General features: G+C 34.7%; 1 protein-coding gene across 10 annotated transcripts in view; it reads left to right on the top strand.

Moving 5' to 3' along the window:
• The first annotated feature begins 1,692 nt into the window (after window positions 1–1,692).
• Window positions 1,693–24,430, top strand: part of LOC103556794 (probable ATP-dependent RNA helicase DDX60) — a 108,460-nt gene continuing 85,722 nt past the window's right edge. For all 10 annotated transcript variants that reach the window (XR_011536882.1, XR_011536883.1, XR_011536884.1 and 7 more), the window contains exons 1-6: window positions 1,693–1,889; window positions 13,910–14,183; window positions 18,687–18,756; window positions 20,971–21,160; window positions 21,513–21,854; window positions 22,821–22,943. Coding sequence is in view for 4 of the 10 variants with exons in the window: in XM_070608187.1 (XP_070464288.1) it covers window positions 13,913–14,183; window positions 18,687–18,756; window positions 20,971–21,160; window positions 21,513–21,854; window positions 22,821–22,943 (996 nt within the window). In the remaining 6 variants the exon portion in view is untranslated. The remainder of the gene's footprint in view (window positions 1,890–13,909; window positions 14,184–18,686; window positions 18,757–20,970; window positions 21,161–21,512; window positions 21,855–22,820; window positions 22,944–24,430) is intronic.

Genomic DNA, 24,430 nt, shown 5'->3' on the forward strand with positions numbered 1-24,430 from the left:
TGTTTGAAAAGATCCTTTTTAGTTCAATGTCAAAGACAGTACTACCAATATTATCTTCCAGGAGTTTTATAGTTTCAGGATGTATCTTCAAGTGTCTTCAAGTCTTTGATCCATTTTTTTAGTTTTGATTCCCTTTTTTATTCCTAAAATTATTTTATTTTTGTTCTCTCTTTTTTTCTTGACAAATGATGACAAACTTTGTTGATTTTATTCTTTTAAAATATTAGTTTTGTCTTTATTAATCCTTTCTTCTTTTTTATGTGTCAATAAATTTTTTTCTCTTTCTCTTTTTTTTTTTTTTTTTGAGGAAGATTAGCCCTGAGCTAACTACTGCCAGTCCTCCTCTTTTTTCTGAGGAAGCCTGGCCCTGAGCCAACATCCGTGCCCATCTTCCTCTACTTTATATGTGTGACGCCTACCACAGCATGGCATGCCAAGCGGTACCATGTGTGCACCCGGGATCCGAACTGGCGAACCCTGGGCCGCCAGCAGCAGAACGTGTGCACTTAACCACTGCACCACCGGGCTGACCCCTGTGTCAATAAATTTGTAATCTTATTTTCTTCTTTCACTTTCTTTTAAACATGTTCTTCTTTTAACTTTTTTCCTATGGTTCTTTCTTAAACTTCTTTAGCTCAGTTCCATGCTTACCTCACTAAGTATCATCTTAATTTCTTTTCTAATATAAGTAGCTAATGATAAACATTTCTCTCTAATCACAATTTTGATGCATTCCATACATTTTTACGAATATTTTTAACATTATTTAAATTTAAGCATTTAACATTTTTTTCATTAATTTTTTTTACCCTTCAATTAATTAGAAGGGCTCGTATTAACTTCCAGAGGTGAGATATATTGTTGTTATTGTCTTATTTATATTCCATTGTTGATTAAGTAGTCAGAGAAGATGGTTTCTAAGACACTGAGCCTTTGAATTTTGTCTACTTATTTTTTTACTTAGCATGAGGTTAGTTTTTATAAGTTTTTCTTATATGCTTGAATAGACTGTGTATTCTGAAATTAATGGGTATAAGGCAATCAGAGAAAGATTCCTAATTAAGAAACTTGTGGTTCAAATTTTCTCTAACCTTCCTAATTTTTGACACCTGTATCATGAAAAATATGAAGAAAATAGGCATTTGACAGTGGAGTATTATTTCTCTGTCCCATCGAAGCCTTGAGGAAGATTCATTGTGATAATTTTCTACATAGCACTGTTGCTGAAGAAAAGGTCTCCACTGCTGGATTTTATCTTCCACTGGACATTAAATTTCTTTCAACGGATCATTTTTGAGCACATGCAAAGTGTTAGGTCCCAGTCCAAATTGATAATGACTTTTGAGTTAATGAATAATTTTTAGTGTGTCTCAAGACCTTAATTGATTGTCTCAAGATTTCCTCTATACTTGCTTTAATTTTTGTAGAATTTAAAAAGTAAATAAAAGAAGGAGGAAGAGAAGGTAAAGGAATGGTTGAACTAAGTCCTTAGAGTAGTTGATAGTTGGGGCATGTGCCAGACTGAAGTGAGGCCTTGAGACAGGTGTGTGTGTGTGTGTGTGTGTGTGTGTGTGGTGTGTACTTTTGACCTTTGCCTTAGTGTCCTAGACATACACTTTTCTAAAGGGTGTGGCTGGAACAAGTAGGCTAACACTGAAACTGTGGTAAGTTATTCAGCCTTCCTGTTTTCTCAGCCTCTCTGGGAAATGAAACCTAAATCAGGATGATCCAGTGAGAGCAGGGAGGGTGCTGCCAGTGATTCAGCTGGAGCAATAGCATAGCTCTGTCTGCCTTTCTAGAGTTTCTCAGGACACCTCTGAGGACTCACTCCAACCATCTTGTGACTGCTGCTGGCTATTGGACTGTGACAAGGAAACTACAGACCACAGGTAGAAGGGGGTTTGGTGCCTTGTGTATAGATGAAGTGGTGAGACAAAATGAGTGCATATGATTAGGGAGATTTTAGGAAGAAGAACTGACTTCTAAGGGCCAAATTAAACTTGAAGATTAGACTTGGGGCAGGGTAGTGGTGCTGATTTCAGTCCCAAAACAAAACAATTTATTTGTAAATAAATTAACTCCAAGATCCATTTGAAATTGTTAAAATGGCCCCTCTAGATTGAATTCATAACTTTTAAAAATGCTCAGACTTCCTGGTACCAGCTTGATTATTTAAAAAAATGTGATACACAATTGCATTAACCTTATAGCTTAATGTAACTGACAAGGCAAACATAGAAAGGACACGAGTATATATTAGATACATTTTTTTAAGTGAATATTTCTAACTGATTTGGCAAGTCGAGGGTTGGGCAATGAGGAGCTTGACAGGATTGATTGAGAAACAATGGTGTTAATAAGTGAGAAATCTACCTTAAACTGTGGTTCATAAACTTGGATTTGAAAACACTGTTAACAGAGTTAGCTTGAGCATATTTCTAGGTTTAATAGTTGGAAATTGTATTTTACTTTAGGATAGGTGGTGACTCAACTAAATAGGAGTCCTCTGAATAATTAAGGCTATGTTTCTGCAATATTTCAATAACTTTGGAAATCAAAGGTAGTCCGTTCTTGTCTCTGTCCTTATTTCTGACATCTACTTTTGAGCCTCACTGGAGTAGCCACTTACCTTTTGATGACCACGGTAGTGTTGTTGGTCTATTGGGGGCCTTGTTCAGACAAACTCAGTTATTCAATCTGTTAGCTGCAGGGCCTTGTACAAGCTATGAAACCTCTCTGATTCTGAGACTACTCATCTGTAAAATTAGAGCTCATAAGTCCAACAATATGGAATTATTCAGAGGGCTATCGGAGAACGTGTAGACAATACTTTTCAAAAAACCCCATACTTTCATATTTAAAAAATTCTGATACATTATGTGTTAAAATGCAAAATTTATATGCATTTTTGCTAAAAAAAAGTGAAACATGAGACATCAATGAGATTGTATGCTTGCCAGGGTTGCTGTTACATCTTTGCCTAGATCCTTTGTTGTTGGAGTATTTCAGAGAAAACATTTGAGGAAAAATGATATTTGTGCTAATCATTAAGACAAGCATGATTGCCTAGGGTAAGCTTCCAGTTATTTCTTGATACAATTGACCAATGGGCTTAATCAAATAAGATTTATACATATTCTCTCTGTAGACTAGGGAAGATACTGATTTTCTTTAAGAGGCATACCCTGAGCAAACTTGGTGAGGTACTCTATATGAACTCTGCCTTTTCGGACCTGCTGTTTGCCTTTGACATGCTGTTCTGTGTTTTCTTTTGCTTTTGTGGGAAAGATTGGCCCTGAGCTAACATCTCTTGCCAATTCTTCCTCTTTTTACTTGAAGAAGATTGTTGCTGAGCTAACAACTGCTAATCTTCCTCTATTTTATGTGGGATGCCACCACAGCATGGCTTGACAAGTGGTGCTGGGTCCATGCCCAGGATCTGAACCTGAGAACCCTGGGCCGCCAAAGCGGACCCTGCAAACTTAATCACTAGGTCACCAGGCTGGCCCCCTTTTCTGTCTTTTTCTTAATTGCAGTACAGTGACATAGAATATTATATTGGTTTCAGATGTACAACATCATGATTCAACATTTGTATACATTGCACAATGATCACCACAGTAAGGCTACTTACTCTCCATCGTCATAAAAAGTTAATACAATATTATCAACTGTAGTCTCCATGTTGTACATTATATTCTAATGACTTATTTACTTTATAACTGGAAGCTTTTACCTCTTGATCCCCTTCACCAGTTTTGCTCACTCCACAACTCTCCTATTCTCTAGCAACCACCCCTCTGTTCTCTGTATCTATCAGTCTGGTTTTGTTTTCTTTGTTGGTTTGTTTCATTTTTTAGATTCCACAAACAACTGAAATCATACAGTATTTCTCTTTCTCAGTCTGGCTTATTTCACTGAGGGTAATACCCTCAAGATCCATCAAAGTTGTTGCCAATGACAAGATTTCATTCTTTTTTTCTTTTTTTGAGGAAGATTAGCCCTGAGCTAACATCTGCCGCTAATCCTCCTCTTTTTGCTGAGGAAGACTGGCCCTGAGCTAACATCTATGTCTATGTTCCTCTACTTTATATGTGGGACGCCTACCATAGCATGGCTTGCCAAGCGGTGCCAAGTCTGCACCCAGGATCCAAACTGGTGAACTCTGGGCTGCCGAAGCGGAATGTGAGCACCCAACCGCTGCACCACTGGGCCAGCCCCAAGATTTCATTCTTTTTCATGGCTGAGTACTATTCCAAGTACCACATCTTATTTATACATTCATCTTATACCATTTTGAGTATGGTGTAAGATAGTGGTCCAGTTTCATTTTTGTACATGTGGCTGTCCAGTTTTCCCAACACCATTTATTAGGGAGAATGTCCTTTCCCCATTGTATATTCTTGCCTCCTTTGTCATACATTAATTGACCTTATACGCATGGGTTTATTTCTGGGCTCTCTATCTGGTTCCATTGATCTATGTGTCTGTTTCTATGCCCAATACCGTACTGTTTTTATTACTATAGTTTTGTAATATAGTTTGAAATCAGGGTGCCTGATGCCTCCAGCTTTGTTCTTTCTCAAGATTGCTTTGGCTATTTGGGATCTTTTGTAGTTCCAAACAAATTTTAGGATTATTTTTCTATTTCTGTGAAGAATGCCATTGAATTTTTATAGAGATTGCATTGAAGCAAAGATTGCTTTGGGTAATATGGACATTTTAACAATATTAATTCTTCAAATCCATGAGCATGGAATATCTCTTCATTTATTTGTGTCTTTTTCAATTTCTTTCATCAATGTATTATAGTTTTCAGTGTGTACAGGTCCTTCACCTCACTTGTTAAATTTGTTTCTAGGTATTTTATTCATTTTGATGCAGTTGTAAACAGAATTGTTTTCTTATTTTCTCTTTTTGATAGTTTGTTGTTGGTGTATAAAAATGCAACTGATTTTTGTATATTGAGTTTGGACTCTGCAACATTACCGAATTTGTTTATTAGTTCTAAATTCTTTTGGTGAAGTCTTTTGGGTTTCTATATATAAAAATATGTCATCCAGAAATAGTGATAGTTTTACTTCTTTTTTTCCAATTTGGCTGCATTTTATTTCTCTTTCCTGCCTAATTGCTCTAGCTAGGACTTCCAATACTATGTTGAATAGAAGCAGCAGGAGTGGGTATCCTTGTCTTGTTCCTGATGTGAAGGGAAAAGCTTTCAGCTTTTTGCCACTGACTACGTTAGCTGTAGGCTTGTCATATACGTCCTTGGTTATGTTGAAGTATGTTACGTTTATACCCACTTTGTTGAGTTTTTATCGTAAGTGGATGTTGAATTTTGTTGAATGCTTTTACTGCATCTGTTATTATATGATTATATCCTTCGTTTTGTTAATGTGTTACACTGTGTTGATTAATTTGCAGATGTTGAACCATCCTTGCATCCCTGGGATAAATTCCACTTGATCATGATGTATGATCCTTTTAATGTATTGTTGAATTCAGTTTGCTAATATTTTGTTGAGGATTTTTGCATCTATCTTTATCAGGGATATTAGCCTGTAATTTTATTTTCTTATGGCATCCTTCTCTGATTTTGGCATCAGAGTGATGCTGGCTTTGTAAAATGAGTTTGGGAGTATTCTCTCCTCTTCAATTTTTTGGAAGAGTTTGAGAAGGATAGATATTAAATCTTCTTGAATGTTTGGTAGAATTCACTAGTGAAGATATCTGGTGCTGCACTTTTGTTTGTTGGAAGTTTTTTTAATTTCTGATTCAATCATTTTACTAGTAATTCATCTATTCAGATTTTCTATTTCTTCATGATTCAGTCTTGGAGGATTGTATGTTTCTAGGAATTTGTCCACTTCTTTGAGGTTGTCCAATTTGCTGGAGTATAATTGTTCATAGTAGTCTCTTCTTATCCCTTTTATTTCTTTGGTATCAGTTGTAACTTTTTCACTTTTATTTCTGATTTTCTGTATTTGAGCCCTCTTTTTTTCATATTGTCTTTTTTTTCCTCAATGAATTTCTTAGTGAGTCTATCTAAAGTTTCATCAATTTTGTTTATTGTTTCAAGGAACCAGATCTTACCTTCATTAATCTTTTCTATTGCCTTTTTAGTCCCTATTTCATTTATTTCCACTCTGACTTTTTTTCTTTCCTTCTGATAACTTTGGGCTTTGTTTGTTCTTCTTTGTGTAGTTTCTTTAGGTATAAAATTAGATTGTTTATTTGAGATTTTTTCTTCTTTCTCGACTTGGGCTTGTATTGCTGTAAGTTTTTCTCTTAGGAACGCTTTTGCTACATGCCATGGATTTTGGTACATTGTATTTTCATTTTTGTTTGTCTCAAGGTATTTTTTGATTACTCCTTTGATTTCTTGATTTACTCATTAGTTGTTCAGTAGTGTGTTGTTTAATCTCCACACATATTTGTGTTTTTCCAGTTTTCTTCTTGTAATTGATTTCTAGTTTCATATCATTGTAGTTGGAAAAAATGCTTTGTATGATTTCAGACTTAAATTTATTGAGACTTATTTTGTGGCCTAAATGATCTATCCTGGAGAATGTTCTATGTGCAATTGAGAAGAATTTGTATTCTGTTGCTTTTGGAAGGAATGTTCTGTATATATCTATTAAGTCCATGTGGTCTAATGTATTTGAGGCCAATGTTTCCTTATTGATTTTCTGTCTGGATGATCTATCCATTGATGTAGGTGAGGTATTAAAGTCCTCTAGTATTATTATATTGCTGTCAATTTCTCCCTTTAGGTGTTAACATATTGAGGTGCTTCTATGTTGGGTGCATGAATATTTACAAACATTGTATATTCTTGTTGGATTGATCCTTTTATCAATACGTAATGCCCATCTTTATCTTTTTTACAATCTTTGTTTTAAAGTCTATATTTTCTGATAAGTATAGCTACTTCAGATTTCTTTTGGTTTCCTTTTGCAGGAAATATCTTTCCATCACTTCACTTTCAGTCTGTGTGTGTCCTTATGTCTGAAGTGAGTCTTTTGTAGGCAGCAAATCGGTGGGTCTTGTTTTTTTATCCATTCAGCCACTCTATGCCTTTTGATTAGAAAATTTAGTCCATTTACATTAAAGCAATTATTGCTAATTATGTACTTATTGCCATTTTGTTAGGTTTTTTTTCTGGCTGTGTTGTAGTTACTTTCTGTTCCTTTCTTCTTCTCTTGTCTTCTTCCATTGTGGTCTGATGACTTTCTACAGTGTTGTGCTTAGGTTCATTTCTTATTGTCTTTTGTGTATCTACTATAGGTTTTTGCTTTTTGGTTACCATGAGGCTCACAAATAATAGCCTATATATATAATAGTCTATTTTAAATTGATAGCAAGTTAAGTTTGAACATGTTCTAAAACTGCATTTTTGTTCCTACCTGCCTTCCCCACGTTTTGTGATTTTGGTGTCACATTTTACATCATTTTATTCTGTGTATCCCTTAATTAATTGTTGTAGTTATATCTATTTTTACTACTTTTGTCTTTAACCTTCATACTAGCTTTATAATTGATTAATCCACTACCTTTACTATGTATTTACCTTTACTAGTGAGATTTTTACTTTCTTACATTTTCTTGTTTATAATTACTGCCCTTTTTTTTTCAGCTTAAAGAAGTTCCTTTAACATTTCTTGTTATGCTGATTTACTGGTGATGAACTCATTTAGCTTTTGTTTTTTTGGAAAGCTCTTTATCTCTCCTTTAATTCTGAATGTTAACCTTGCCAGGTAGAGTAGTCTTGATTGGAAGTTTTTTCCTTTTAGCACTTTGCATTTATCATGCCACTTCCTTCTGGCCTGTAAAGTTTCTGCAGTGAAATCTGCTTATAGTCTTATGGGGGTTCCCTTGTTTGTAAAAAGTAGTTTTTCTCTTGCTTGTTTTAGGATTGTCTCTTTGTCTTTAACTTGACATTTTAATTATTATGTGTCTTGCTCTGGGTCTCTTTGAGTTCATCTTATTTGGAACTCTTGGGTCTTCCTCTATCTGGATGTCTTTTTTCTTCCCTAGGTAAGGGAAATTTGGGGCCATTATTTCTTCAAATAAATTTTCTGTCTCTTCCTCTTGCTCTTGTCCTAATGGGACACCTATACTGTGAATGTTATTCTGCCTGACATTGTCTCATAGTCCATTAAGCTTTCTTCACTTCTTAAATTCTTTTTACTGGGGACCAGCCTCGTGGCTGAGAGGTTAGGTTCGCACACTCCAGTGCAGCAGCATGGGGTTTCACTGGTTCGGATCCTGGGAGCAGACATGGCACCACTCATCAGGCCACTTTGAGGCAGCATCCCACATGCCACAACTAGAAGGACCTGCAACTAAGATGTACAACTATGTACTGGGAGGATTTAGGGAGATAAAGCAGAAAAAAAAAAAAAAAGATTGGCAACACTTGCTAGCTCAGGTGCCAATCTTTGGGAAAAAAAAGGAAAAATAAAATTATTTTTTCTTTTTGATGCTCTGTTTGGGTGAGTTCCACAGCTCTATCTTCCAGATCATTGATTCTTTCTTCTGCTTCATCTAGTTTGCTGTTGCACCCCTCTAGCATATTTTTAATTTCAGTTTTTGTGTTCCTCAGCTCTGTGACTTCTGTTTGGAATTTTCTTATATTTTCTATCTCTTTCTTGAAATTCTTTCTGTGTTCATTTCCTTCTTCTCCTGAATATGGTGAGTATCTTTATGACCATTACTTTGAACCCTTTATCAGATAAATTACTTATCTCCATTTCATTAGAGCTTTTTTCCCCCTGGATTTTATCTTGTTCTTTCATTTGGAGCATATTTCTTTGTCTTCTAATTTTGCCTGACTCTCTGTTTGTTTCTATGTATTGGGTGAAACAGCTGTCTCTTCTAGTCTTGAGTGTGGCTCATGCGTATGAACCGTATTGTTTAACCTTGCTCTAAATTTTGGTTATCTCTTGAGCCTTTTTAGTTTTTTAGACAGCCTGATTTTTCTTGATAGGTCCTAGTTGTTGAGGGTGTGTCAAGACCTGTGAGTTTTCTAGAAGGTCAGATCTCAGTCAGCACCTAGTTTCAGGATGATTGGAAACTAGACTCTCAGGCAGCAGCTTTTAAGGCATGCAAATATATTCAGTCCTGTGGGACAACAATCATAGACCCTGTTGGCCTCCAGACCAGGTGATCTGGAGGTTTCTTTTAGTGACTTTTGCTAAAATTGAGGCTCCAGACAAGTGTATGAGCTCCTTTCTGGGAGGTGCTGGCAAGCTGTAGTGAGGCCAAGGGAAAGTGCAAAGGTGGCTTCTTCTGTCTCACTTTCTGTAGCCTCTAAATGAGTGGTAAACCTGCATTCTACTCCTCAGACTGGGGCTCCAGGATAAGTAAATAGGACTTTTTTCCCAGGAAGATTGGAATTGTGTTTCAGTCTGCTCTTTATGCTATATCCTGGGGATGGTAGCCTGCCAAGAACTGTCTCTTCAATTGTTTCAGACCCATGAGACCCAGAAATACAATCTCTCCCAGCCATCAGGTGTTCATGGAGCATTCCCTTTGTGGGCAGCCTGTGCCCACAGAATCTGGTGGGGCTGCAGTGGTGGCACAGGGGAGTGGGCACTTGCCAGGCCCAGGACTGCTGTGGTGACTCAGGGAAGAGGGGCTGTCTGCCAGCTGTGGAGGGCACTGGCACTAGCAGATTATGAGAGAGTGCAAAAATGGCACTTACCAATGCTGACCCTAGCAATGTAGGGGGATAGTGCAAAAATAGCATCCACCCATGTCTCTGTTCCTGGAAAGAGTCTCAACAGGTTTTTGCCCCTCCAGCAGATGATGTAAGATTGGCAAATGATTCTCCTTCACATGTAGTCTGAGCAGTTTTCAAACTACTGCTTTTGTCCTGGGTCCCAGGGTGAGTATGTGTGCAAGCTATTTAAGAGCAGAATCTTTCTTTCCTTTAACCCTACGGTTCTCGTGTTGGTGTTCAAAGCTGCATATTTTGGAGGCTTGTCTCTCTGATGCAGATCCCAAGAGTTGGGATCCCTGATAATAGGCACAAACCCCTTGCTCCTCAAGGAGAAGCTTCATCTTTAAGAAATCCCTCCCAATTGTAGTTTGCTGCACCGGGAGTGGGGTTTTTGGGGAGACCATTTCTCTGCCTCGCCTACCTATTTTCATGTGACCTTTTTTTTTTTTTGCTGTGGAGAAGATTTTTAGCTAGTTTTCTGGTCTTTTTTAGAGGAGATTGTTCCATATGTAGCTGCAGATTTGTTAGGTCCATGGGAGGAAGTGAGTTCAGGATCTTCCTATGCCACCATCTTGAACCTGTCTCTGAACATGCTGTTCTGTTTTTCTAGAATGTTTTTACTCTGTCTTTCTCTGAAAAACTGATAATTCTTCAAGCTCAAGTTCAAAGATCATCTCCTTTGAGAAGCCTCATTCACTTCTCCCAGTCACTCCCTCCTTTATGCTTTCGTACTACCTGGTTCATTTACTAGCTATAATACAACTCCCATCATATTAACTTTTAATTAATCTGCTAACTTATCTCTTTTTCTAGACTGTGTCCTTCCTAAGGCTAGTGGACTTGAGTATGTTGCCTAGAATAGTGTCTTATACTATAGTAAATATCTAATAAAAGCAGATTGAGTGTATGAATTAATTAATTAATTATTCATCAAAATTAAAGTATATTTATGGGAAATTGTATTTGCTAAAAAAAGCCACAACCAAGAAATGATGAAAGTATAAGGATTTATGGCACAGTGGTCAACACTTTTACGTCTTCTTATTTTATATTTTATATTTAGAATTTAACGCTTTTTGATGGAAGTAATATTTTTGGTGAGGCAGATTGGCCCTGAGCTAATATGTGTTGCCAATATTCCTCTTTTTTTTCCTCCCAAAGCCCCAGTACATAGTTGTATATCCTAGTTGTAAGTCCTTCTAGTTCTTCTATGTGGAATGCTGCCACGGCATGGCTTCATGAGCGGTGTGTAGGTCCACATCTAGGATCCGAGCCAGTGAACCCCAGGCTGCCGAAGTGGAGTGTATGAACCTAAATACTACACCACTGGGCTGGCCACAGGGAAGTATTTTTTTGACTCTTCTTTTAAAGAAAAGGGAACTGAGGCACAGTGAGACCAAATGATTGCCCAATTATACAGTTATTGCATTTTGCTGGTGATAGTAGTGTTAGTGATGAATCATAAAGACTTTATATTCTCTTCTTAGAAGCTTGATGATGCATGATCATGTGTAGAAACATGAAGAGTTATTGGTTAGACATTTGGAGCAGCGTGATAATGGATTGAAATAGTCACAGAGGAGAGTGAAAAAAAGAGCTGAAATTGAATGAGTGTAACAGAGATAGCAGGACGATTATTTTAGGGTGGAAAAGACATGGTTATGTTTATACACTGAGGGAAAAAAGCCAGGAGAGAGAGGTAGGGAAGGAGAAAATGGGATAAAGGGAGGTAACCTTTAGAGAAAGGTCCAGGAGACAAAATCTAGAGCACAGATAAAATAATTCGTGCAAAACAGAAACAATATAATTCATTTTTCGATATTAGTGGAAAAATGAGGTGTCTGCTGCATGAGTAGTTATATATGAGGGTGGAAATTGAGCCTTAAGACGTATCTTAATAGTGCATGATATCATCAACAGAAAAGCAGCGTAATAATCTCTGGAATGTCATGTTGATTAGAGTACAGACTATATTATGATAAAGAACAAGAAATTTAACAGATCCCTGAGACAAAAATGGTGTTCTTCTTAGGCAAATGTGAACTGCTTTTGATCTTCCTTATTGGTAAGGATTGAAAACAAATGCATTTATCAGTTTAATAGCCTCATGCCAAGTGCCAGAGGCTATTATTTTCTGTCTCAGTAAAGATACTACAGCTAGGAAAATAAATGTGATTGCCTGCCTTTATATAACTGAGGGCTGCCCTCAGTCTATCATTTTCTATATGAGAGCTTTCCAATGTTATTATTAGAAGATAATTCCACACTTAAAAGTGTCATTGCTTCTGTACTTTCAGGTGGAACAACTAATGAGTATTCTCAATGCCTTACCTCCCACCTCTACTTCATTAGAATGAAATACAGAGGAAAGTCTTAGTAATTGTCACACTCCTGTATGCCAGGATTATTAGCACCTCTCTTAACACCAGCAATGGGATCACTACTGACATCACACCAGGGAATGATCGAACTTCAAAGTCTTACCCTGAGGATATTCTTTCAGGGGCCACTCTTGATATGAATTCTCTTTGGGTTCCCAAGAAAGCAGAGACTGAGACAAAAAATTATGTGCTAATAATTTATTGAGGCATGTAATCCCAGGAAATCAAAGGTAAAAGAAAGAGGAATGAAGTAGAGAAAGAGGAAGAACCAATATGAGTGTGTTGCTGAGTTGTCCACTGCTTAGTATCACACACAACTAATAATTCATTCCCCTGGTACAATCTTCCAAGAGGTCACTTAATGTTCTGTGTCTCAGGACAAGCCATCCATGGAAGGATGGGAGAAGGATTTATGCTCTGATTGCTACTACCATTGGCCAAATGTTTGACATTTAGGGAAACATACTTTTGGGTTGCACATATATGAATGTAGTGTTTCATGCTTCAGTGGCTGCAGGGAAATCCTCCCAAAAGGAGCGAGAGACATGATGTAGACAAAAGGCAAAATGCTATTGAATTTTTCCCTCCTAAAGTTGATTGATGCCCATGCAAAGATGTTTGCCACAGTGGTGGCTGGAACAAGACAAGTGCCAAGGTCCCTGGAGACAGGTGAGGCTAAAAAGATCTGAAGTGGCATGTAAGAATTTTCCAACAAAATTAGAGTGAGCAATTTATAAATCAGTATAAAATAGATAAAAACTAAAAAGTACACATTTTAACATTTTTGCAGGATGACAGATATTGTAGCCAAATTACTCTCAGATGTTTTATTTACAAAAATAAAACATTCAATTCTGTGATGTCTTTATAGTTTCTTTTCATATAATTTGATTGTTATATCATTTCTAAAAAGATCGTGATACTACAATATATTGGTGACACTAGTATTGCTACCAGTGATTGGAGTTTATTTACATAGAATTACCCTATCTGCATGAAACTGTGCTGTGAATCTAAGTACCTATATTACCTATGGTTTCATCTATTTGCCTTAGGTATACAGTGACCCTTTGTAAATTTTAGTTGTGAGGAACCACGCTTAACACTTTCCTCCATAAGCTGACGACTGAACATTTTGATGAAGTATGAAGTTATGCTCTCTTCCAGCCAACAGGGCACTGTCCTCACTGTTAGTTTCTTTCTTCATGCTGCCAGTGGAATATTTTACTATTAGAAAAAAACAGATAAATGAAGAATACACATGTTGATACAACGAGAGAATGCATGTTTCATAAACTTGGTTGAGAAAATGGTGAAAGTCATCGGTCACACAGAAACCAGCAAATCTTTAGCTTTAATTGGATGCTAATTCCATGTCATCTGGTTGACTATGTGCTCAACTATGAAAAAAAAGAATATAATTAAAGTAATACTTAAAATGCTGGAAACTTATATATGAAGATCGTTCCAAAGTTAAGGTATATATAGAAATTTTTACTATGTTCTGATTTTCTTAGATCAAATCCTCTTTTTAAGCACATACATTATTTTTTGTCTTTGTGTATGTGACTTTCCTATACACATTTTCAGGAATGTATTTTGCCTCTACCTTCCCTTTTGAGCAACTCACTGCAAACATGTTTGGGGAGAAGATTATGAGAAATTATCCTCATTAGGAAACTAGAGATTGGTGCGATTTAGAGAGAGATGAGGGAATCCAACTGATTTCTCCTGTGAAAGGAGTACACTATACTGTGATATGTGATTTTAAATAAAGTGATAATTAGTAGCTTTGTTTTTATAGATCATGGCTTCTGCATCTACTACGTCAAATGAAAACTCAAGCTCAGGTAACAATGAAAGTGAAAGCGATATTGAAAGTGATAGCTGTGATGACAGTGAGACCACAGAGAGTTTGTCCTCATTTGATCAATCTGAGGAAGAAGATCAACTAAGCTCAGAAGACGTAATAGAAGAACCAGCTTCTAGGCAATTACCATCTGAGTTTGAAATCAATGAAGAGAAGCCTTCAAAAGTTGAACCTACAGATGTTAGCGACTGTGATTTAGAAAGATCAGGTGAGGCATTTCATCTTCTTCTTCTTCTCCTGCTTCTCCTTCTCGTTCTCCTCCTCCTCCCCCTTCTCTCTTTCTCTCTCAACTATATAGATGCCCTCAGCTATTTTTTCCCTGAATATTAGAAAAGATTTTGTGTTGTTTTTCTTTAGTTGACTACATGATTGCGTAGTTTGATTTGCTTGGAATCTATATTGTAAAAAAAAAAAAAAGATAGGCTTGAAAATTTTTAAATGAGTTTGTATAGTTGATTTTATTTAAGTCAAATATAGATCTGTTACACTCCACTCTAGCATAGATTCTTAGACTTTTCATTAGTCTGATTGAATCAATAAATCCTTGGGGATACGGACTGGGAGTCAAAAATTTTAACAAAATTCTCACATGATTCTGATTATAGAACTGTGAATTTAAAAGTAGGTCCAAATGACTCTACTTAACTCAAAAGCTTGAAGAGTGGTCTGATAAGCATGAATTCCTAAATTAAATACAACACATAAAATACAATTATACTGCAAGTAAAGAAAATATCAATACCAGGTTGTTTTAATGTAATCTCAATATAAAAATTTTTGTAATAAAATTCTGTATAATAATAATTACAGGAATATATTGTCATTTCAATAGATGCAGGAAAACATTTAGAAAATTTCAATATTCACTGATGATTAGACTTTTTTACCAACTAGGCAAAGAAAATAATTTCCTAAACTTAATAAAAGCAACCTGTTAAAATCTACATCAAACACCAAAATAATGATAAAACTTTATGTGTTTTACCATTAAACAGGAAAGAGTATTTGCTAACAAGTCAATGTAATGACACCAGAAAAGTAAAAAACAATGTGAGAATAGGGAAGGAAGAGAGAGAAAATGATTGTTATTATACTCTACCCCAAACAGCGAAGAAAATCTACCTAAAATGTCCAAGAGAATCTACACAAAACTGGCAAATACGATAAATCTTCTTTGGGATATTAGATTGACATTTTAAAAAAAATTGATTCTAATCACCCATTAGAATGGAAATGTCCATCAGTATGGAATCTAATACTGATTCTAAGTACCAGAAATGACTAATTGGCAAATGTATTAAAAGAAAGGAAACCATCAAAATAGCAGCACAAACTAAAATATACTCAGGAATAAATCTCACAAAACATGTTAGGGAGGAAATATTTATGAAACATTACAGAAGAACTTAATTTTACTGAATAAATGTTGGGAATATACTAGGTTCTTGCTCATTATCACTCAATATCATAAATATATCAATTATCCCCAATTAATCTTTAAATTAAATGCATGTTCAATCTGAATCTACTCTTTCATCTTGCCTCTCCAAAAAAACCCCACAGTGGAATATCTTAAGGATCTTGGGGTAGGGCTGGATTTCTTAAATAAGACAAAAAAAAATCAAATAAAAAATAAAAGTTTGGTAGATTTTATCATAATAAAAAAACCCAGAAGCTTCTCTGGAACAAAATATTCCAAGAAGAGTTAAAGTATAATGAACAGACTGGAATAAGACCATAAATCTATGTATAAATATAAGAATCATTTACCCAGGAAAACTAAAGATTGTATACAAATTGACCAGAGAAAGACAACCCAATGGAAAATTGGGTAAATGTCACAAATAAACAAATCACAAAGGGGAAATGTGAATGTTAAAAAGAAATAGATATATATTGTATAAGATACTCATTCTTGGTAGTAATATAAATTAGAACTATGAGACACATTTCTCAGATTATTAATATTTTAAAATTTGACATTATCAATACTTTGAAGATGAAATGAATATTATCTAGTGGAGTTGCTTACCTCTCCAACTCCTACCTCTTAGAGAATCTCTCTTGAGTATGTTCCGTGAGACATGTTAAAAATAATGTACAATATGCCATTATTTGTAGGACAAAGACAAGAAAACAAATCAACCTAAATGTCTCTCAGTATGGCATTTGCTTATAAAAGGTGATATACTGAGCCAGCCCTGATAGCCTAGTGGTTAAAGTTCGGTGCTCTCACCACTTCATTGGCCTGGATTTAGTTCCCGGTCGCGGAACCACACCACTAGTCTGTCAGTGGCTATGCTGTGGCAGCAGCTCACATAAGAACTAGAAGGACCTAAAACTAGAATATACAACTATGCACTGGGGCTTTGGAGAGGGGAAAAAATGAGGAAGATTGGCAACAGAGATTAGTTCAGGACGAATCCTCCTCAACAACAACAAAAAAGAACAGCTTTAAAAAACAAAAAGTGATATACTCATATGGTAGAGTATTATCAGCTGCTAAAATAAATGCACTATATCTATGTGTATCCACAAGGATAGATCACAAAATCTTAAAAGTGAATGAAGAAAGCAGGATGTGGAATGATACCATTTAAGTCAAAGAAACATAAAAGAATACTATAAATGGTAATATAAAGTTATGGCAAAGAAATATCACGTTGTTAGTTGTCTTTGTGGCGGGCAGAACGGGAATTCAACTGTATCTGTAATGTTTATTTCTCCTTGATAAATGAATTTTAAGCAAATGAGCAGTTTTAACATTTACCAGTTCCAATGTTGGGGTACATAGATGTTTGTTAATTATTCTTCATGCTTTTCTGTATTTTCAAATTATCGTCATCATCCTCCCCTCAAAAATGATCAACTGAAATTTAGAGTTCCTCAATCACCAACTGCCTTTTATTTTTACCTTGATTAAATTATCTAGATTTTTTCCCCCTGCTTTTCATCTGGATGATGTATGAATAACACTTACCCAAAGCAAGTATTAATAATTTACCTAAACTGAAATTCAAATATTTCTTACCTAATTATAAACTAAAATAAAAATACATAAAGGAAAAACAAGAAAGCAACTTAAATACAGTGTTCCTAAAACTATTGATGCAATTGAAATAAAACTTTAAAATACTCTTCCAAACGAATATTTTCACATAACTCCAACCAATTAGGCAGGCTTTTAGTAAGCAAAGCTTAAGACCTGGAGCAGGAAACTTCCTTGCACTTTATTCACACAAAAGTCTTTTAATCTTCAATCTGTAACTATTCACAATGCTGGCTTGTTGGGTTGCTTCTGTCAGCACAGATATGCAAATAATAATGATAAAATGAGATTATGAAATTCTAGAGACATAAAATGATGAAGACATTTGGAGACTTCTATGTTAATTGCAATAAATAACTAAATAAGTACAATTTTAACGAAAATGATAATATACACCAAGCTTAGCCTTACTGTTTGGTTAATAAATTCCAAAGTAGCTCTTAGGATTCAGGAGCCACCTATTATCAATAAATTTGGCTAAGTAACAGTTTAATTGGCATTATATTCCATGTCAAAATATATGGGCATGTCTAGGGACCCCATAATATTGAAATATTCTTTATTAACACCTAACACCCCTCAATTATTCAAAAAATTCACCCTTTTTGAAGAAGAAACAGTTACTGGAGGATTCAATTAATTAATATCAATCATAAAAATATGAGAGACTACTTATGCTGTAACAAAATTTCCAAAAAATCTATGGTTAATTTCTTCTTCTTCTTTTTTTTTTTTGAGGAAGATTAACCCTGAGTTAACATCTGCTGCCAATCCTCCTCTTTTTGCTGAGGAAGACTGTCCCGGAGCTAACATCCGTGCCCATCTTCCTCTACTTTATATGTGAGATGCTACCACAGCATGGCTTGCCAGGTGGTGCCATGTCCGCACCAGGGATCCGAATCGGTGAACCCTGTGGCAGCAGAAGCAGAACATGTGCACTTAACTGCTGTGCCTCCGGGCTGGCCCCTCTATGGTTAATTTCAATATTACTTCTTTCTGTTTTTTCCTGAGACCTCATGTGCTGAATGGATGACACTTTTTTTTTCTTTCCAAATCCTAATTTCCTGATAGGATTCATTCAACAAGGACATGGAATATTACAAGAAGTTTGCTAGAGAAACTTATTTCAAAGAATTAGATCCATTTTTCTTTTTTTAAATATATGGGAGAGTGGAAAAAATACAAAATTTACCATTTTATGGTTTATCTTTAGTGAGAGAACTTTTCAAGATAGACACTGTATCTATAACTATACATACCTATATAGCGATACCTATCTAAATTAATTTTGGAAGTGGAAAATTTCCAGTTTTCGGTGTATTTTTGTCTTTGTGGATTTGTTATAATTTGTGTATATCACTAAAATGCATTTGAAACTGAGGATTTATTATTTTAGAGTACGAAAAATCCAATTTGAAAACTGTAAGATTTGACCTATCTTGTTAATAATTGTTCTTTACAGTAAGTAGTGTAGGTATGCTCTCTTTTTAAACATATTTTTAGCATATCTGTTTATCGTTTAATATGCTTACTGAATATTTCAGCCATGTATATGCAGTCTTGTATAAAATATAAATACACTTAAAGTTAGCAACAGAAGTTAATTGTCATTTAAAATTAATTTAAAATTGACTATTAAACCACTGTTATTTATTTTTAAAGAATTAAAGGAATGTGAGGGAATTCTGAGGAAGCTCTCATTGTTGATTTGGAAAACTCTGTCAAAATCGAAGTAAGTACAACACAACTTATTCAAAATAATATATCAGTAAAAGTAATAGATAGATTTAGAAACTACCAATGGAGCAAGAGATTAGTATTTTTGAAAATAGGTAAATATTTTCTTGGGGAGGGTTATCGTATACGACTTTCATTCAGTAGCAGGGAATAAGATACTAAAAGCTTTGAAGAAAGATATAAGTGGAGGAAAGATTCACTGCCTTTTAATATTGCATAAGACTAAAGTAGTAATTTAACTGGCATTGTATTCCATGTCAAAATATTATGCAAGTCTCATAAAATCGTTTTTGTATGTTTTGACAAATGCCAAAACATTATGTAATATCATCAAGGACAAATAGACCAAACCAATGTGTATTTCATTCCCTCAACTGTTATTTTTGTGTGCCTCTTAATATGTTAGGCACAATGATAAAGAAAGAAAAAGTATCCTGCCATAAGTGATTTATGGAGTCAAATCTTATGGTGTTTATCTCCTCATTCAAATTTTCTAAAATAGTTTAGAATGATATCCTATAACACAATTGTACACAGTTACAAAATAAAAAACCCAAAACATCATTTACGATAAGCACAGTTTAAGCACACATTATGACCTAAGCCTAGTTTGATTCTAATCATTTTATACATATTTATCTCATTACTCCTCACAACAACCACAAGAAGGATTAGCTGCTTTAAATTTTCTCACTTTACATCCTGAGAAACTGCAGCGTTGGATAGATAAGCAACTAATCTAAAGTCTCAGAACTCGTAAGTGATGGATCCAGGATTCTAACCTGGGCATCCGACTGCAGGGTCTGATCCAGTACATCATGTATTAGAATATGCAAATAGCAAATTTTGAAAGAATATACAGCAGAATTAACATGTTTCTGCAGCCTTTTAATTTTTGAAAACTAGCATGTAGTAGTGCCCCACATTCTAGCCAAAAGACCAAAAAAATAAAACCAAAAAACTAGAAGAAAGTCTATAGTTCATGTTTTATACAACACCCAGTATTGGAAATGATGTAGACAAATTGAATAGCTGACATCTGCTAATGCAGGTATAACTATACAATTGCTTTGGAAAACAATTTGGTATTACTTTATAATGTACAAATCAGTACAGTCATGCTCTGCATATGTCATTTCAGTCAACAATGGACTGCATATGACGCTGAGGTCCCATAAGATTAGTACCATATGGCCTAGGTGTGTAGTAGGCTATTCTATCTAGGTTTGTGTAGGTACACTGTATGCTGTTCACACAATGATAAAATTGCCTAATGATGCATTTCTCAAAACTCTCTCTGTTGTTAAGCGATACGTGAATATAATTCCATTTTTATGACTATACCCTAGATTTTCACCTGTGCATTAGGAAACATTCACAAGAATGATCATTGTAGCACACTTTGTAATAGCAAAAAATGAAAGAAACAATTCAAGTGCCCATTGAAAGGAGAAGGATGTAGAATAAATTGTGATGTAGGCATAATTGAATATTATATAGCATTAAAGTTATTTAATTATAGCTTCTTGTAACCATATGCAAGAATTTTCATAGTAATTGGTAATTAAGTTTAAAAAGTAAATTCTAGAAAACATATATAAGATGTTGTTCTTTCAATAAAGATTCAAAATTTAGCACACATTTATGGTCATAAAAACTTAAAAAATTAAGCAAAAGAATGATGAAAACTAAACTCAAGGCAGTGGTTGCCCCTATGGGGAGATGAGTTTTGGAAACAGCTCATAGGATAGACATAAGTCATAGAAGAATCTTTTATTTCTTGAATTGGGTGAAGAGTTCACAGCCTTTCGCTATATATTAATTTAAAAAGCAAAATGAGATTGTTCCATAGATATAATTAAGCCAGGATAATGAGTGATTTAATTTTTCATACTTGAAGTGCAAAAACAGTAAGTATCTAAATTTAAAATATAGAGATGTACTTTTTTGCATAAATTTATGCTTATACCAATGAATTTTCATGTCACTATAGAATCAGTCAGATCTTTAACTAAGGGTTTATTCTATCACGGAATAATAGAAATTCCCTGGAAAAGGGTTATCTATATATCATGGAAAATTGCAGTTAGTTTTTCTTAATTTTTTCTTAAATTAGAAGAAAATTTGTGTATCCAATTGAACTGTGGGGTTTTCTCTCAAGCTTATATTATTATAATCTTTGTATTATGTGTTTGATATTTTTATTCAGCATGGTAAGCTTACTGAAAGACTTTGTTGAGTCTGAATTCTTTTTGATTGATGGAGATTCCTTATTCATCACTTGTGTTTCCAATGTGAACTTCAAGAAAGGACAAACTCTTCACTTCTTCTATATTGTGGAACAATTTCTGCATGATTTCATTCAAAAGGAAGCCAAGTTTGTAATAGTTTTTTTTAAGGTAACCAACATATTTATTTTGTAGAGTCTACAAAATTCTCATTTCATAGAGTCTAAGGAAAAATATTCAATCACTTAAAAATTTGATCCATCATTACGTTTTTAGATATTTTGCTTCTTCAGATTGTAATTAAAGTGTCTGCTAGTAAGAATAATACCAAGTATTAACAATAGGAAAGTAGCAATGAGTATTTATCTGACATTTCTACAAGATGCAGAAAAATATATTTCAATCATCTTGAAATTCTTAACTCTTCCTGTCATGTTAATACAACAATTTGTTCACAATACTAATCTTCAGAAAGATTCTTAATTTTACCTCTAATGTTAACATTGGTTTTCTTTTTCCACAGGATGCAGAAAATATGTATTTTAGTTACCCTGAACTTCAGGCCCTTCGTATGATATTGATTCAACATTTAGAACACAATACTGACGTCACTATTCATACAGAATTTTCCAATTGTCTGTCACCAGAATGGGAGATATTTCTTCAACAATGTTACCCATATTTCCTAATTGTCTCAGAAAGGGGAATAACACCTTGTCAAACAGACTTTTTAAACATTTTTATCATTCATGCTCTTCAGAAGAAAATCAGTATTGTGCAGCCTTCGGGAATAGAGTCAGATGTCCTAAGAATTTACGGGTACTGTGCCTCAAGTTGCTATTCACACAGGCTGTTTTTTGAAATGGTAAGTTAGGCTGAATTGCCCAGAAGAAATAAGCAACGTAAATGTGAGAAAAATTAGCCGAAGAACAAATAGCGTGTCTTTATTCAAAAATTCTCGGCGTAATAAGATTCTAAAGAGGTATTCCAAAGTGAGGAAAGAGGGCAAAATTTTTTACATGATGTGAGCGAGAGAGGTTTAGTTGAAGTTCTTGTGGATAAGCCTTTGTACGGGAAATTTTGAGAGGTGGGGAGAAAAAGTATGGATTAAGTTTATGTACAAGAGGCAATGCGGAGGAATAATTCAGAGAGGCCAAGGACATGTCAGGATCACGGTGGGAAATTCTCAGTCAGTGTCTTGTACATAAACTACATGTATGTGTGTATAGACACATACACACATTCACATACACATATTCGCTCATTTGTATACTCCTACATATTATATGTATACTGTTTTTTGGTATATATTTTGTATATACATATTCATATATATGTGTATGTATATGTATGATCTGGAATGCTTTTCGTTTGTATTCTCACTTTTAAAATAAAGGTAGATGATAGAAAAATATTTTATCATCTTATTTGTCAACTCGTTTTGAATAGTTGTATCCATTATAAATAGGTAGCTATGAATTCTAAGAGTTGAGAATATTACTTACAATTTTATTCCTTTCTTTCTTTTTTGAAATAGACAGCAGATTAGTATAAAACAATTATACTCCTACTAAGACTTTCTTAACGGTTGATTTTATTAGAAATAAGTGCTTTTTAATTTTTCTTTTATATTCTAATAATCTCAGCAATGAATAGTTCAAATAAAAGGAGAAAAAGTTCATTTTAACTTGAATTAACTGATTTTGTTTTTGTTTTCTCTGTAGCCAAATGATCATGAACATTATCTTCCACCTTGTATTTAGTTTAACTAGAGATATGCAATGTGTATTTTTATTTGAACCAGATTTACTTACGTGTTTTTGTTCTGTAGCATGAAAAACAGCTGCGGCACGCCTTACATGCCTACGTAATAGAGTATTTCCAAAAGTCACAAGGAACAGGAATATTTCTTTATGGTCATTTGAAATTAAACTTGGGAGACATGCAGAAAGAGGTAACAACACATGTATCTGGAAATTAAAGCTCGGCATCTAGGAAACATACTGTTGCTTCTAGAAGACAGACATTTCCTTTACTCACATTCATGTCCTCACTGATTATATAAATAAGCATCTTTGGGATGTGTTCTTCAAGCGGCATAGCACTGAGGCAGAAGGAGCCTTGCTAAATTTATTGATTACAAAACGCTAAACATTTTCTACAAAAAATTTTATATAAAATATGCGGTAAAATTTGAGGAAGACAACTACTATGATAATTTTAAAATCTCAAACTTTTTTTCTTACACTATACGGGAGTACCACTGAGGAACTGTATTCCTAGAAGACAGGAATTTCTCAGTATTCTGGAAAAGAAAACTATCTATATAGCTTGTAAATGGAAGTTAAGCAATTGATCTTTTGGTAAACTCTCATGAGGAAGGTGACCTAAGTCAATGGTTATTTCACCCTTTTTATTTCTCCAAACATACGATTTAACATTGTTTTCCCTTCCATTGAGCATTCTTTTTGGAAGACTAGATATGATGTGGTGATGTGATGGGGGTCACATGACTCTAGAGTCAATATGCTTTATGAGCAAGATACTTAGTTTCTCTTATATTCAGCAGCCTGTTAGACATCTTCACGCAGATTTTTAATAGGCATTGCAAACTTAACATGGCTTAAACTGACCTTTACCTTAAACCCATTCCATTAGTCTTCATATCAGTTAATAGCATCTCTATCCTTGTAGTTGTTTAGGACAAAACTTGGGAGACATCCTTGACTTCATTCTTTCCTTCGTACCTCACAGCCAGTAGATCTTGTCACTATGTATCCTGAATCTGCTGACTTCACACCATCTTCATCCCTACAACGTTAACTTGACTATGATCTTTTGCATGGACATTAACCTACTTGTATTTCGGCTTCTGCTCTTGATCTCCTATGATTTACTTTCTACATGGTATTTATTCAAAGTGATCTTTTAAAAATGTCAACCCGATATCATGGTATTACTCTGCTCAAAACTCTGCTGGTTATCAATCTTAGAATAAAATCCTTACAAACCCTACATAGTATGTAGACACTAAGCAAACATTTTTAAATGAATGGATGGGTTAAGTTACTTGTCTAATTAGCATCTTAACTTTTTAGGAGAAGCCAAGTTTCTTGGTTCAGACTGTGGCATCCTGCCACAGACAGACAAAATTATCTTAAGTCTGTACAGCTACCTCCTGCTCTTGTCTAATTACCTTGCTGAATTTTTCAATTTCTTACTCCTTTCCAACTTTCCACAAAGTATAGAGGTTGTAGTGATAATGCTTTTAGTACCAGTGATAAGACAGCTGTGGAACATCAGGCAACTATATCAATTTATGAGAAGACAGCTGTGGAACATAAGGCGACTATATTGTATTTATATCAGTTGCCTCAAAGGCCACTGAAAAATGTCAGAACTAACAACACTGAAGAATTTACAGGTTAATCATTCAGAGAC

The sequence above is a fragment of the Equus przewalskii genome, chromosome 2, assembly GCF_037783145.1.
Source record: "Equus przewalskii isolate Varuska chromosome 2, EquPr2, whole genome shotgun sequence".
NCBI classification, from domain to species: domain Eukaryota; kingdom Metazoa; phylum Chordata; class Mammalia; order Perissodactyla; family Equidae; genus Equus; species Equus przewalskii.